The sequence below is a fragment of the Ovis canadensis genome, chromosome 12 (assembly GCF_042477335.2).
Source record: "Ovis canadensis isolate MfBH-ARS-UI-01 breed Bighorn chromosome 12, ARS-UI_OviCan_v2, whole genome shotgun sequence".
NCBI classification, from domain to species: domain Eukaryota; kingdom Metazoa; phylum Chordata; class Mammalia; order Artiodactyla; family Bovidae; genus Ovis; species Ovis canadensis.
Window position 1 is genome coordinate 12,901,990 of NC_091256.1, and position 11,880 is coordinate 12,913,869.

General features: G+C 62.7%; 1 protein-coding gene across 16 annotated transcripts in view; it reads left to right on the forward strand.

Annotated features, from left to right (window-relative positions):
* Positions 1–11,880, forward strand: part of SOX13 (SRY-box transcription factor 13) — a 46,688-nt gene that overhangs the window by 31,682 nt on the left and 3,126 nt on the right. For 5 of the 16 annotated variants that reach the window (XM_069544474.1, XM_069544475.1, XM_069544469.1 and 2 more), the window contains exons 3-13: positions 117–228; positions 312–398; positions 1,520–1,692; positions 2,626–2,694; positions 3,090–3,204; positions 5,643–5,728; positions 5,888–6,050; positions 6,412–6,521; positions 6,648–6,849; positions 9,077–9,220; positions 10,042–10,258. In XM_069544474.1, the coding sequence (XP_069400575.1) occupies positions 117–228; positions 312–398; positions 1,520–1,692; positions 2,626–2,694; positions 3,090–3,204; positions 5,643–5,728; positions 5,888–6,050; positions 6,412–6,521; positions 6,648–6,849; positions 9,077–9,220; positions 10,042–10,258 (1,478 nt within the window). The remainder of the gene's footprint in view (positions 1–116; positions 229–311; positions 399–1,519; positions 1,693–2,625; positions 2,695–3,089; positions 3,205–5,642; positions 5,729–5,887; positions 6,051–6,411; positions 6,522–6,647; positions 6,850–9,076; positions 9,221–10,041; positions 10,259–11,880) is intronic. The other 11 variants (XM_069544479.1, XM_069544480.1, XM_069544481.1 and 8 more) reach the window with 5 other exon arrangements.

Below are 11,880 nucleotides of genomic sequence, written 5' to 3' on the forward strand. Positions count from 1 at the left end.
TGGGAGCTGGGTAGAGTCTGGGGTTCCCCAGGGCGCACATCCTTGGAGTGTTCAGCACCACCCCCCACCTGTCCCTCTTGTCTTCTGGTGGCAGGGACATTCAGTGTGTCTTGCAGGACAGCAGCTCCCCGGAGAACAGCGGGTCCCCGGAACCCAGGAGACCAGGAGGTTCCGAGGCTGCTTCTGGAAGCCAGGAGAAGCTGGACTTCAACAGAAATTTAAAAGAAGGTGAGACGTCTGCCCTAGTTAGAGACGGGGGCCTGGTGGGGTGGCGTTAGGATGGTGCTTCTCAGCCTTCTGGTATCTTCCAGTTGTGCCGGCCATCGAGAAGCTGCTATCCAGTGATTGGAAGGAGAAGTTCCTGGGAAGGAGCTCTGTGGAAACCAAAGATGTCAAAGGTGAAGGCCCCTGTGGGTGGGCAAGGGGGAGCTATCTGAACCCCCTTCCCTTCTCCAGGCCTGGCCATGCGGTCTAGGCCTGCAGGGCAATTTCTGGGATTCTTCGCTGCCTCACACATGACCTGTGCCCCTCTGGCCGCTGCCTGGCCCTGGGGTCAGTGCCATTCTTCATCCAAGCGCTGGGCCTATTTCCGTGCAGCAGAGGCCTGCTGGGAATCAAGTCCCCCCCGCCGCCTGGTGACCTTCGGCATGTCATTGCCACTTCCCATTTCTCACTATAAAATGGAATGTTCCCTTTCACTGCTGGAAATTAATTCTAGGCTATCAGGACCTCACTCAGTACATTAAAGTGTGTTTGCTTAGGTTCACTCCCAGTGTGGTTGTTTAATTTTCCGAGAGGAAACTTTAAAATAACGCAGATCCCCAGATTCGAGACCCACAAAGGATAGGGACCTAAGCATCTGTATATTTCAGAGGTTCCCTGAGTAATTCTGATGCAAATGGTCTGTACGCTGGCACTTAGGAGTAACTGCTGCATCTGATCTGAGCTGCACTGGAGACAAGTTAGACATCGCTAGTTGAGGGCCGTGTACCCGATCCAGGACTGAGCTTTATATTCAGTCTCCTTGCCCTCACAGCAGCCCTGTGAATAAGCACAGTGCTTATTTATAGATTCAAAAAACCATAAAGTGCAGAGGTGTTGGTCGCTTGCCCAACAGCTCCCGGGGGGAATGGGTTAATAGGGGAATTTGAACCCAGATCTGTCTTGCTCCAAAGCCTGCGTGTGTCCCTCTGGACTCTCCTGCGGGACAATTATCTACCTGGCCCAGTGGCGCTGGGCTCTTGAGGACACCCCAGGGGTGGGCCAGGCCTGACACGTCCACCATCAGCATTTGCAGGGCCTGGAAGAGCAGCTGATGCTGGGAACTTCCAGAGTGACCAGGGGTCAGCTGACTAGATGCGGAGCCTGCTCTAGGGCAAGGATCATGCCGCAGTCTTCTCTGTGGTCCAGTCCCTGGCAGGGGCCTGGGGGACAGCATTTGCTCAATGTCCTACGGATGAACCAGTGGGCAGATGAACGGACAAAACTTGTCAACAGCGGCTCTTTCCCTGTGGAGCAGGGACCAAGGAGAGCCTGGCCGAGAAGGAGCTGCAGCTTCTGGTCATGATCCACCAGCTGTCCGCCCTGCGGGACCAGCTCCTGACAGCGCACTCGGAGCAGAAGAACATGGCCGCGATGCTCCTGGAGAAGCAGCAGCAGCAGATGGAGCTGGCCCGGCAGCAGCAGGAACAGGTGGGCCCTGCTCCCCGGGGCGGGCACCCTCAGGGCACAGCAGGCAGCGTGGGGGGCCCTGCTCTCCGGGGCGGGCACCTTCAGGGCACAGCAGGGAGCATGGCGGGCCCTGCTTTCCAGGGCGGGCACCTTCAGGGCACAGCAGGGAGCATGGCGGGCCCTGCTTTCCAGGGCGGGCACCTTCAGGGCACAGCGGGCAGCATGGTGGGCCCTGCTCCCCGGGGCGGGCACCCTCAAGGCACAGCAGGGAGTGTAGGGGGCCCTGCTCCCGGGGTGGGCACCCTCAAGGCACAGCAGGGAGCGTAGGGGGCCCTGCTCCCTGGGGCGGGCATCTTCAGGGCACAGCAGGGAGCATGGGGGGCCCTGCTCTCCAGGGCGGGCACCTTCAGGGCACAGCAGGGAGCGTGGGGGGCCCTGCTCTCCAGGGCGGGCATCTTCAGGGCACAGCAGGGAGCGTGGGGGGCTCTGCTCCCCGGGGCGGGCACCTTCAGGGCACAGCAGGGAGCGTGGGGGGCTCTGCTCTCCAGGGAGGGCACCTTCAGGGCACAGCGGGGAGCGTGCGGCAGGCCTGGCTGGTGCAGGCTGAGGCCACGGGCAGGTGGGGAGGGAGCCACAGGAAGGGGCTGGGATTCCCGCCTCTGGGGTGCATCAGTCCTTGCAAGAGGACCAGGGTGGAGGGTGCTGGGGGTCTCTGAGCGAAAGCAACCAGCTGCTTCCTGCCCACCCTCCCGGTCTGGTCTCTAAGGACGAGCTCTGCAAAGGAAGAGTAAATCCTGGGGGCTGGCCAGCTGGCTTCTTATGCTGTCCAGCTGTCCTGCCTGTCCGTCCACTGGTGTGGAAGGCAGGCTATGGATGGGGCTGCAAAGGCGTATGGGAAGTGGGATCGTGGGGCCTAATGCCACACTCCCGTTGCCTACTCTTTCCTTCTGCCAGATCGCTAAGCAGCAGCAACAGCTGATCCAGCAGCAGCACAAAATCAACCTCCTTCAGCAGCAGATCCAGGTAAAGGGGGGAGGGCTGGGCTCGGGGAGGGCTGGGGGTTGAGGGGCTGGCACCAGTGTGCACAGGCGTTGTGAACAGGGAGAGGCAGTGGCCGTGCATTGAGCAGAACCACTCAAGCGTGACCCTAAGCATGCGGGCTCCTGTTTGCTTTAGCCCCTTCCCTTGTTTTTGTCCCCTGTTTCAAGGGCAGGGCCCAGAAAATCTTCCTCCCAGCGGGGATCTGAGGGAGCAGACAAGGGCCCACGGAGTGGGTGTGGGGTCAGATGGATCCTTTTGAAAACTGCCCTCGGCCCGTGTCTCTCTTCCCCTGGCCCACTCTGTGTGTCCAGGCCTGACCACAGCTGGGTAACTGGTTGGGACCCCCAGGGACTTACCCAGTGTTTCTTTGCCCTCAGCAGGTCAACATGCCTTACGTCATGATTCCAGCCTTCCCCCCAGGCCACCAACCTCTGCCTGTTACCCCTGACTCCCAGCTGGCTCTGCCCATTCAGCCCATCCCCTGCAAGCCAGGTGAGTGTGGGCGGGGAGGGCCGGCCTGAGGTCAGGGAAGGAGCCCAGGAATCGCTGTCGTCCATCGGTTTGCAGTGTCACCTTTCTGGGCCTCAGTTTGGGATCTGTCTAGTCGAAAAGTAATCCCTTCTTTCTGAATGTCACTGGGAGAATGAAAAGAAACAGCACACGACCATAAAGTGCTTTCCAGACTAAGGATGCTGCCAGTCTGGGTCTAGTCTCCCAGTTCTGGGACACTTCCTGTACCAGAATATCAGTACTTGAACATTAACTGATTTATACATCTCCCGAATTCACACTCTGCTCTGCCCCGTCATGGGACTCGGTGACCGCAGAACAGAGCACCAACCGTGCGTCCGGCGCTGACGAGTTGCTGGGCAACCATGGGGTGGTGAAATGTGGACTCTGAGCTCAAGGAACTTATGGTCCCAGGAGGGAGACAGCAGAGAACCAACTGCCAGGGAACCTGGGAGGGCTTCTTACGGTGCTCACTTGGGTCCTGGGGCCGCACACTTGTGAGGATGGGAGCTGAGGGTGGAGGGCCAGGGCCTGGATCCTGCGGCCAGAAGCCCAGTGGGGTGTTGGAGTGGGCCGGCAGTGAGTGGGAAACGCCTGGGGAGGGCGGCAGGGCTGAGCATGGACTCTGGAATTCATCTGTAGGATGTGGGATGCGCCCGGACATTTCAGTAGAGGCCACGTTGTCACACTGGCTATGGGTGGTGGGGAACAGGGTGGGTACCAGGTGGAGCTGAGACCAGTTCGGGGGCTGTTGGGGGGATTCTTGAGATGGGGGTGATAGCCCGAGTGGAGGCAGCGTGGGATGGAGGCGGCGAGGGAGCTGTGAGCACCGAGTCCTTAGGAGCAGCCCTGGGGGCAGGCGGAGGCGCTGCCCGTCACTGGTCCAGGAGGGGAGCAGGTTTTAAGTCCGCTCCCTCTGGGTGATGTTCCTGTTCTGGGTGAGAAACGGCAGAGGAAATTCAGTGTGGGTCCAGCAAAAAGGCCTTTGGGCTGCGCGTATAGTTCCTGGGTCAGCCCCCCTGATTCAGGGTGGAGGCAGGGAAAACGTAAAAGCCTGGAAAGTCAGGCCCTGCTCTGAGGGCAGCTTCCTGGGGTGAAGGCATGGGAACTGGGGGTGGAGCGGGGTGAAGGGGAGGGCGGGCTGCACAAAACCACAGCACCTCCGGGTGTTCACGGGCCGAGCTACAGGGCTGAGGAGGGCAGGAGCCTGGGCGGGGATGGGACCACAGCCTCGCGGAAAAGGGGGACAAGAGCCTGCCCTGGCCAGGCTACCACCTGCTTTATCTGCTCGCAGATCCTAGTGGGCAGGGAGCCTTGTGGCCTCCAGCTGCGCTGCCAGCTTGCGAGCGTTAGTGGTGCCCACAGCCCATAGAACAGGGTCCAAACTCCCAGGCTCGGCTTCACAGGCCGCGAGCCCCACTGGTCCACGGCATGCCGCCCTCACTTCCCACCTTCTGCTTTGGCACCCACCCGCCTCCACTGCACCTGCCCTCCCCCTGGGAGGCCTGCTCCGGTCCCCCCAGCTGAACAGAGTTGTCTGGCATGCCACGCACACAGCCCGTATTACCACCGATCACGTTGGCAGAGGCTTATTATCTACATGGCTCATCTCTCCATCTCAATTGTCAAGTCAGTGAGGCTGGGCCTCCTTGAGGGAGAATGAGCCCAGCTAGGTAGAAGAGAGCTAGTGCCTGTAGAGGGGTAAGGTCTGGGTTCAGGTCTCAGTGCTCCCACACGGCTGCTGTATGGGCACCCGTGTCATTTCTCCAGGTCTCAGTTTCACTATCTGTAAAATGGGATGACGTAAACCAGTACCCATCGATCTGCCACACACTGGGGATTATCTTGCTAACGCACGTAGGACAGACTGCAAACCAAGCAGCTGCTTTCGTGTCCTGCGTGTGCATGCACGTGTGCTCGGTCACTTCAGTCGCGCTCAGCTCTCGCGACCCTATGGGCCGTAGCCCGCCAGGCTCCTCTCTCTGGAATTCCAGGCAAGAGCACTGGAGTGGGCTGCCATGCCCTCCTCCAGGGGATCTTCCCAATCCAGAGATCGAACCTGCATCTCTGAAGTCTCCTGCACTGGCAGGCAGGCTCTCTACCACTAGCACCACCTGGGAAAGCCACCCAGCCTGTAGTAGGTACAAAGTCTGTCCCTACTACAGCGTAATAGAGCTCATCTTGCCGTTGGGTGGGAACTCTGTAGTCAGTGAGTTGGGAAGGGCATGAACGGGGTGAAGAAACGGGGTTGGGGTGGGCACAGGAGGCCTCAGCAGCACTCGGGCTGGGAGGCAGTGGTCGGAAGCAAGCTGGGCCTTCTCCGAGCCTCCGCCCGCTTTGAGCTGCTGGGACCTCGTCAAGCAGGGTGTCTGCTGTTCTGTGCTCACACAGGACTTTTCTCCTTGCCGCCTTTTCCATAGTGGAGTATCCGCTGCAGCTACTGCACAGCCCCTCCGCCCCAGTGGTGAAGAGGCCTGGGCCCTTGTCAGCCCACCACCCGCTGCAGGTACCGCCACCCTGCCCTGGCCCGGCTCCCTCGGGGATGCGGGCTCCTTCGTGCCCCCTACTTCTACCCTCGTTTCCCGCCTCCTTGTCTCCTCTGCCCCGCTCTGGCCCACGTGCCCCTGGCCCCTCTGGTGTTGCTGACCCTTGGCGCCTCCCTCAGGAACCCTCCCAACCGCTGAACCTCACGGCCAAGCCCAAGGCTTCGGAGCTGCCCAATTCCTCCAGCTCCCCCAACCTGAAGCTGAGCAACTGCGGACCACGTCCCCCAAGCCACGGGGCCCCCACGCTGGACCTGCAGGCCAACCCCCCTAGCCTGCCTTTGGGTAAGCCCCCCGCCTTTCCCTGCTAAGGGAGAGTGAAGAGGGCAGGATCTGAACAGGTCCGTGACAGTTTCTATGAGCAGGGGTTAGACTCGCTCCTTTCAGCCCCCGTGAGTTTCAGCACTCGGCATCCCAGAGACCCTTCCTGCGCTCCCCGCTGGATCTGACTGGGCAGCACCCCCCTGCCCCCACCATCAGGGATCTAGGCCTTTCTCCCGTCCGTCTGTGGGCACCAGGACTCCCTGTCAGTGGTGCCCTTGGGGGCGTGCAGGGCAGCGAGGGGAGAAGGGTGCATCACCCCAGAGGTTGCAAGACATGACCTCGCTCAGTCACCCCTCCGTTCCTCTCCCCGCCTTCTCCCCAGGCTTCCTCGGTGAAGGGGACGCCGTCACCAAAGCCATCCAGGATGCCCGACAGCTGCTGCATGGACACAGCGGAGCCTTAGACACTTCCCCCAGTGCCCCCTTCCGTAAGGTAGGGGCCCCCTCCCCGGCACCCGGGGAGCCGGGGGCACACAGAGGCCGAGGCTACCGGAGGGAAAGCCGGGCAGGGAGTGGGGTGTGCAGAGGGGGCTGCTGTACGAGCTCCCTGTCTCCCCAGGACCTCATTAGCGTGGACACATCTCCAGCCAAGGAGCGGCTGGAGGACAGCTGTGTGCACCCACTGGAAGAAGCCATGCTGGGCTGTGACGTGGATGGTGAGGGTCTGCGGCCGTTCCTGCTCCCTGCCAGGGCCAGGGCAGACCTGGGGCGTCTGTCTGCAACCCCTTCTCCCCTAGGCGGCCTGTGGAGCCCTCTCACAGGTCGCTCCCTCCTCTGGGTCTCCCCCCTCCTCTGGGTCTCCCCCCTCCTCTGGGTCTCCCCCCTCCTCTGGGTCTCCTCCCTCCTCTGGGTCTCCTCCGTCCTCTGGGTCTCCCCCCTCCTCTGGGTCTCCCCCCTCCTCTGGGTCTCCTCCCTCCTCTGGGTCTCCCCCCTCCTCTGGGTCTCCTCCCTCCTCTGGGTCTCCCCCCTCCTCTGGGTCTCCCCCCTCCTCTGGGTCTCCTCCCTCCTCTGGGTCTCCCCCCTCCTCTGGGTCTCCCCCCTCCTCTGGGTCTCCTCCCTCCTCTGGGTCTCCCCCCTCCTCTGGGTCTCCCCCCTCCTCTGGGTCTCCCCCCTCCTCTGGGTCTCCTCCCTCCTCTGGGTCTCCTCCCTCCTCTGGGTCTCCTCCGTCCTCTGGGTCTCCCCCCTCCTCTGGGTCTCCCCCCTCCTCTGGGTCTCCTCCCTCCTCTGGGTCTCCTCCCTCCTCTGGGTCTCCTCCCTCCTCTGGGTCTCCTCCCTCCTCTGGGTCTCCTCCCTCCTCTGGGTCTCCCCCCTCCTCTGGGTCTCCTCCCTCCTCTGGGTCTCCCCCCTCCTCTGGGTCTCCCCCCTCCTCTGGGTCTCCCCCCTCCTCTGGGTCTTCCCCCTCCTCTGGGTCTCCTCCGTCCTCTGGGTCTCCCCCCTCCTCTGGGTCTCCCCCCTCCTCTGGGTCTCCCCCCTCCTCTGGGTCTCCCCCCTCCTCTGGGTCTCCCCCCTCCTCTGGGTCTCCTCCCTCCTCTGGGTCTCCTCCCTCCTCTGGGTCTCCTCCCTCCTCTGGGTCTCCTCCCTCCTCTGGGTCTCCCCCCTCCTCTGGGTCTCCTCCCTCCTCTGGGTCTCCCCCCTCCTCTGGGTCTCCCCCCTCCTCTGGGTCTCCCCCCTCCTCTGGGTCTGCCCCCTCCTCTGGGTCTCCCCCCTCCTCTGGGTCTCCCCCCTCCTCTGGGTCTCCCCCCTCCTCTGGGTCTCCCCCCTCCTCTGGGTCTCCCCCCTCCTCTGGGTCTCCCCCCTCCTCTGGGTCTCCTCCCTCCTCTGGGTCTCCTCCCTCCTCTGGGTCTCCCCTCTCCTCTGGGTCTCCCCCCTCCTCTGGGTCTCCCCCCTCCTCTGGGTCTCCTCCCTCCTCTGTGTCTCCTCCCTCCCTCCTCTGGGTCTCCCCCCTCCTGTGGGTCTCCCTCCTCCCTCCTGTGGGTCTCCCCCCTCCTCTGGGTCTCCCTCCTCCCTCCTGTGGGTCTCCCCCCTCCTCTGGGTCTCCCTCCTCCCTCTTCTGGGTCTCCCCCCTCCTCTGGGTCTCCCCCCTCCCTCCTCTGGGTCTCCCCCCTCCTCTGGGTCTCCCTCCTCCCTCCTCTGGGTCTCCCTCCTCCCTCCTCTGGGTCTCCCTCCTCCCTGGGCCCTGCCAGTCTTCCCTGGCTGCCGCAGGGGGCTCCAGTGACCCCTGGTGGTGATGAAAGGGAAGTTCTTCCGCCAGCCCTGGGGGGCTCTCCTTACCCCACGCTGGCTGCCCTGGGGGGCTCTCCTTTACCCCACGCTGGCTGCCCTGGGGGGCTCTCCTTACCCGACGCTGGCTGCCCTGGGGGGCTCTCCTTACCCGACCGCTGGCTGCCCTGGGGGCTCTCCTTACCCGACACTGGCTGCCCTGGGGGGCTCTCCTTACCCGACACTGGCTGCCCTGGGGGACTCTCCTTTACCCCCACGCTGGCTGCCCTGGGGGGCTCTCCTTTACCCCCACGCTGGCTGCCCTGGGGGGCTCTCCTTACCCCCACGCTGGCTGCCCTGGGGGGCTCTCCTTACCCGACGCTGGCTGCCCTGGGGGCTCTCCTTACCCGACCCTGGCTGCCCTGGGGGGCTCTCCTTACCCGACGCTGGCTGCCCTGGGGGGCTCTCCTTACCCGACCGCTGGCTGCCCTGGGGGCTCTCCTTACCCGACACTGGCTGCCCTGGGGGGCTCTCCTTACCTGACACTGGCTGCCCTGGGGGACTCTCCTTTACCCCCACGCTGGCTGCCCTGGGGGGCTCTCCTTTACCCCCACGCTGGCTGCCCTGGGGGGCTCTCCTTTACCCCCACGCTGGCTGCCCTGGGGGGCTCTCCTTACCCCACGCTGGCTGCCCTGGGGGGCTCTCCTTACCCCACGCTGGCTGCCCTGGGGGGCTCTCCTTACCCGACGCTGGCTGCCCCTCCAGGCTGCTTCCTCCCCTGCTCCCCAGGCTCCCGCCACTTCCCTGAGTCCCGGAACAGCAGCCACATCAAGCGGCCCATGAACGCCTTCATGGTGTGGGCCAAGGACGAGAGAAGGAAGATCCTCCAAGCCTTCCCAGATATGCACAACTCCAGCATCAGCAAGATCCTCGGTAAGGGCCAGTGGGGTCTCGGGGCTGGGGGAGGGGTGGGGGGCAAGGTATGGGGCCTCTCGGAGCCGTAGTCCAGCAGGATCTGGCTGCAGTAGTCAGCTGGGTCTAGGTGGGGCTCACTGGGTGAGGGCCCAAGCCATGGGGAACCCCGCCAGAGTCTGCTGGTGTTTGGGAATCAGGCAGGAAGCGGGGCCGGTGGGTCCTAGAGTCTTGTGCCACGGTGGGGCTCTTCTGCACCCGTAAACTTGGGGGGAGAGAGAGTGTATCTCTGCACATTCTCCAGCTCTCCCTCTCCTGTCTCTCCCTAACCTCTCCTCCTCTTTGCCCAGACCCTTGGAGCTGGCTCTGGCAGGAAGCGAGAGAGACATATTCTTGGGCTGCCAGTAGAAAGGGTTTTGAAAGTATGCATCCTCTTTGGGGGCCGAGGAGGAATGGAGGGCAGAGCAAGCCGGGGCTCAAAGACGCAGCTGTTTTCAAGCTTCAGCTCCTCCAGTTGAGGCCTCTGGTGATTGTTGAGGGCCTGGGGGCTACTCTTTTACTTACGCAGATCATGCAGACCAGAGGCTTCCCAGAGTGCCGGGTAGTTTGGGATGTGGGTGGGTGGTGTGTCCTAAGCTAGCAGTTGGGTGTGCTTCTAGCTGCCAGCCTCACTCATTTGCTCAGCACCCACGGAGCGCCCACACTGGGCCAGGCCCTTGCCGTGTACATATGATGGCACATGTGTCTGGGACCCGAAACCTCCGTGGGGCCTCCGGCGCCCGCAGGGGGCGGGCCGTGTCAGCAGAGCCCAGCGCTGACCGCCTGCCCTGGGGCTGGGCCAGGCTCCCGCTGGAAGTCCATGAGCAACCAGGAGAAACAGCCTTACTACGAGGAGCAGGCCAGACTGAGCAGGCAGCACCTGGAGAAGTACCCCGACTACAAGTACAAGCCGCGGCCCAAGCGCACCTGCATCGTGGAGGGCAAGCGGCTGCGGGTGGGCGAGTACAAGGCTCTGATGAGGACGCGGCGCCAGGATGCCCGCCAGAGCTACACGACCCCGTGAGCGGCCCGCCTGCGGCTGTGGCTGCGCGCGCGCGCGCGTGCGTGTGTGTGTGTGTGTGTGTGTGAGAGAGAGTGAGCAACAGGGGTTAGTGTGGGCTTCCAGGGGAGCCGTGTGTGTGTGTGTGAGATAGAGAGAGAGTGAGCGACAGGGGTTAGCGTGAGCTCCCAGGGGAGCTGTGTGTGTGTGTGTGTGTGTGTGAGACATGGGTTAGTGTGGGCTTCCAGGGGAGCTGTGTGTGAGTGAGTGTGACATGGGTTAGTGTGGGCTCCCAGGGGAGCTGTGTGTGTGTGTGTGTGTGTGAGAGAGGGAGAGAGAGAGAGTGAGCGACAGGGGTTGGCGTGGGCTTCCAGGGGAGCCGTGTGTGTGTGTGTGTGTGTGTGTGTGCGTGAGCGACAGGGGTTAGTGTGGGCTTCCTCTGTGTGTGTGTGTGTGTGTGTGTGTGTGTGTGTGTGTGTGTGACAGGGGTTAGCGTGGGCTTCCAGGGGAGCCGTTGTGTGTGAGTGAGTGTGAGAGGGGTTAGTGTGGGCTTCCAGGGGAGCTGTGTGTGTGAGTGTGACAGGGGTTAGCGTGGGCTTCCAGGGGAGCCATGTGTGTGTGTGAGTGTGAGAGGGGTTAGTGTGGGCTTCCAGGGGAGCTGTGTGTGTGTGAGCGATAGGGGTTAGCGTGGGCTTCCAGGGGAGCTGTGTGTGTGAGCGATAGGGGTTAGTGTGGGCTTCCAGGGGAGCTGTGTGTGTGAGTGTGACAGGGGTTAGCGTGGGCTTCCAGGGGAGCCATGTGTGTGTGTGTGAGAGGGGTTAGCGTGGGCTTCCAGGGGAGCTGTGTGTGTGTGAGCGATAGGGGTTAGCGTGGGCTTCCAGGGGAGCTGTGTGTGTGAGCGATAGGGGTTAGTGTGGGCTTCCAGGGGAGCTGTGTGAGTGAGTGTGAGAGGGGTTAGCGTGGGCTTCCAGGGGAGCCATGTGTGTGTGTGAGTGTGAGAGGGGTTAGCGTGGGCTTCCAGGGGAGCTGTGTGTGTGTGAGCGATAGGGGTTAGCGTGGGCTTCCAGGGGAGCTGTGTGTGTGAGTGTGACAGGGGTTAGCGTGGGCTTCCAGGGGAGCCATGTGTGTGTGTGAGTGTGAGAGGGGTTAGTGTGGGCTTCCAGGGGAGCTGTGTGTGTGAGCGATAGGGGTTAGTGTGGGCTTCCAGGGGAGCTGTGTGTGTGAGCGACAGGGGTTAGCGTGGGCTTCCAGGGGAGCCATGTGTGTGTGTGAGTGTGAGAGGGGTTAGTGTGAGCTTCCAGGGGAGCTGTGTGTGAGTGTGACAGGGGTTAGTGTGGGCTTCCAGGGGAGCTGTGTGTGTGAGCGATAGGGGTTAGCGTGGGCTTCCAGGGGAGCTGTGTGTGAGAGTGACAGGGGTTGGCGTGGGCTTCCAGGGGAGCTGTGTGTGTGAGTGTGACAGGGGTTAGCGTGGGCTTCCAGGGGAGCCATGTGTGTGTGTGAGTGTGAGAGGGGTTAGCGTGGGCTTCCAGGGGAGCTGTGTGTGTGAGCGATAGGGGTTAGTGTGGGCTTCCAGGGGAGCTGTGTGTGTGAGCGATAGGGGTTAGTGTGGGCTTCCAGGGGAGCTGTGTGTGAGAGTGACAGG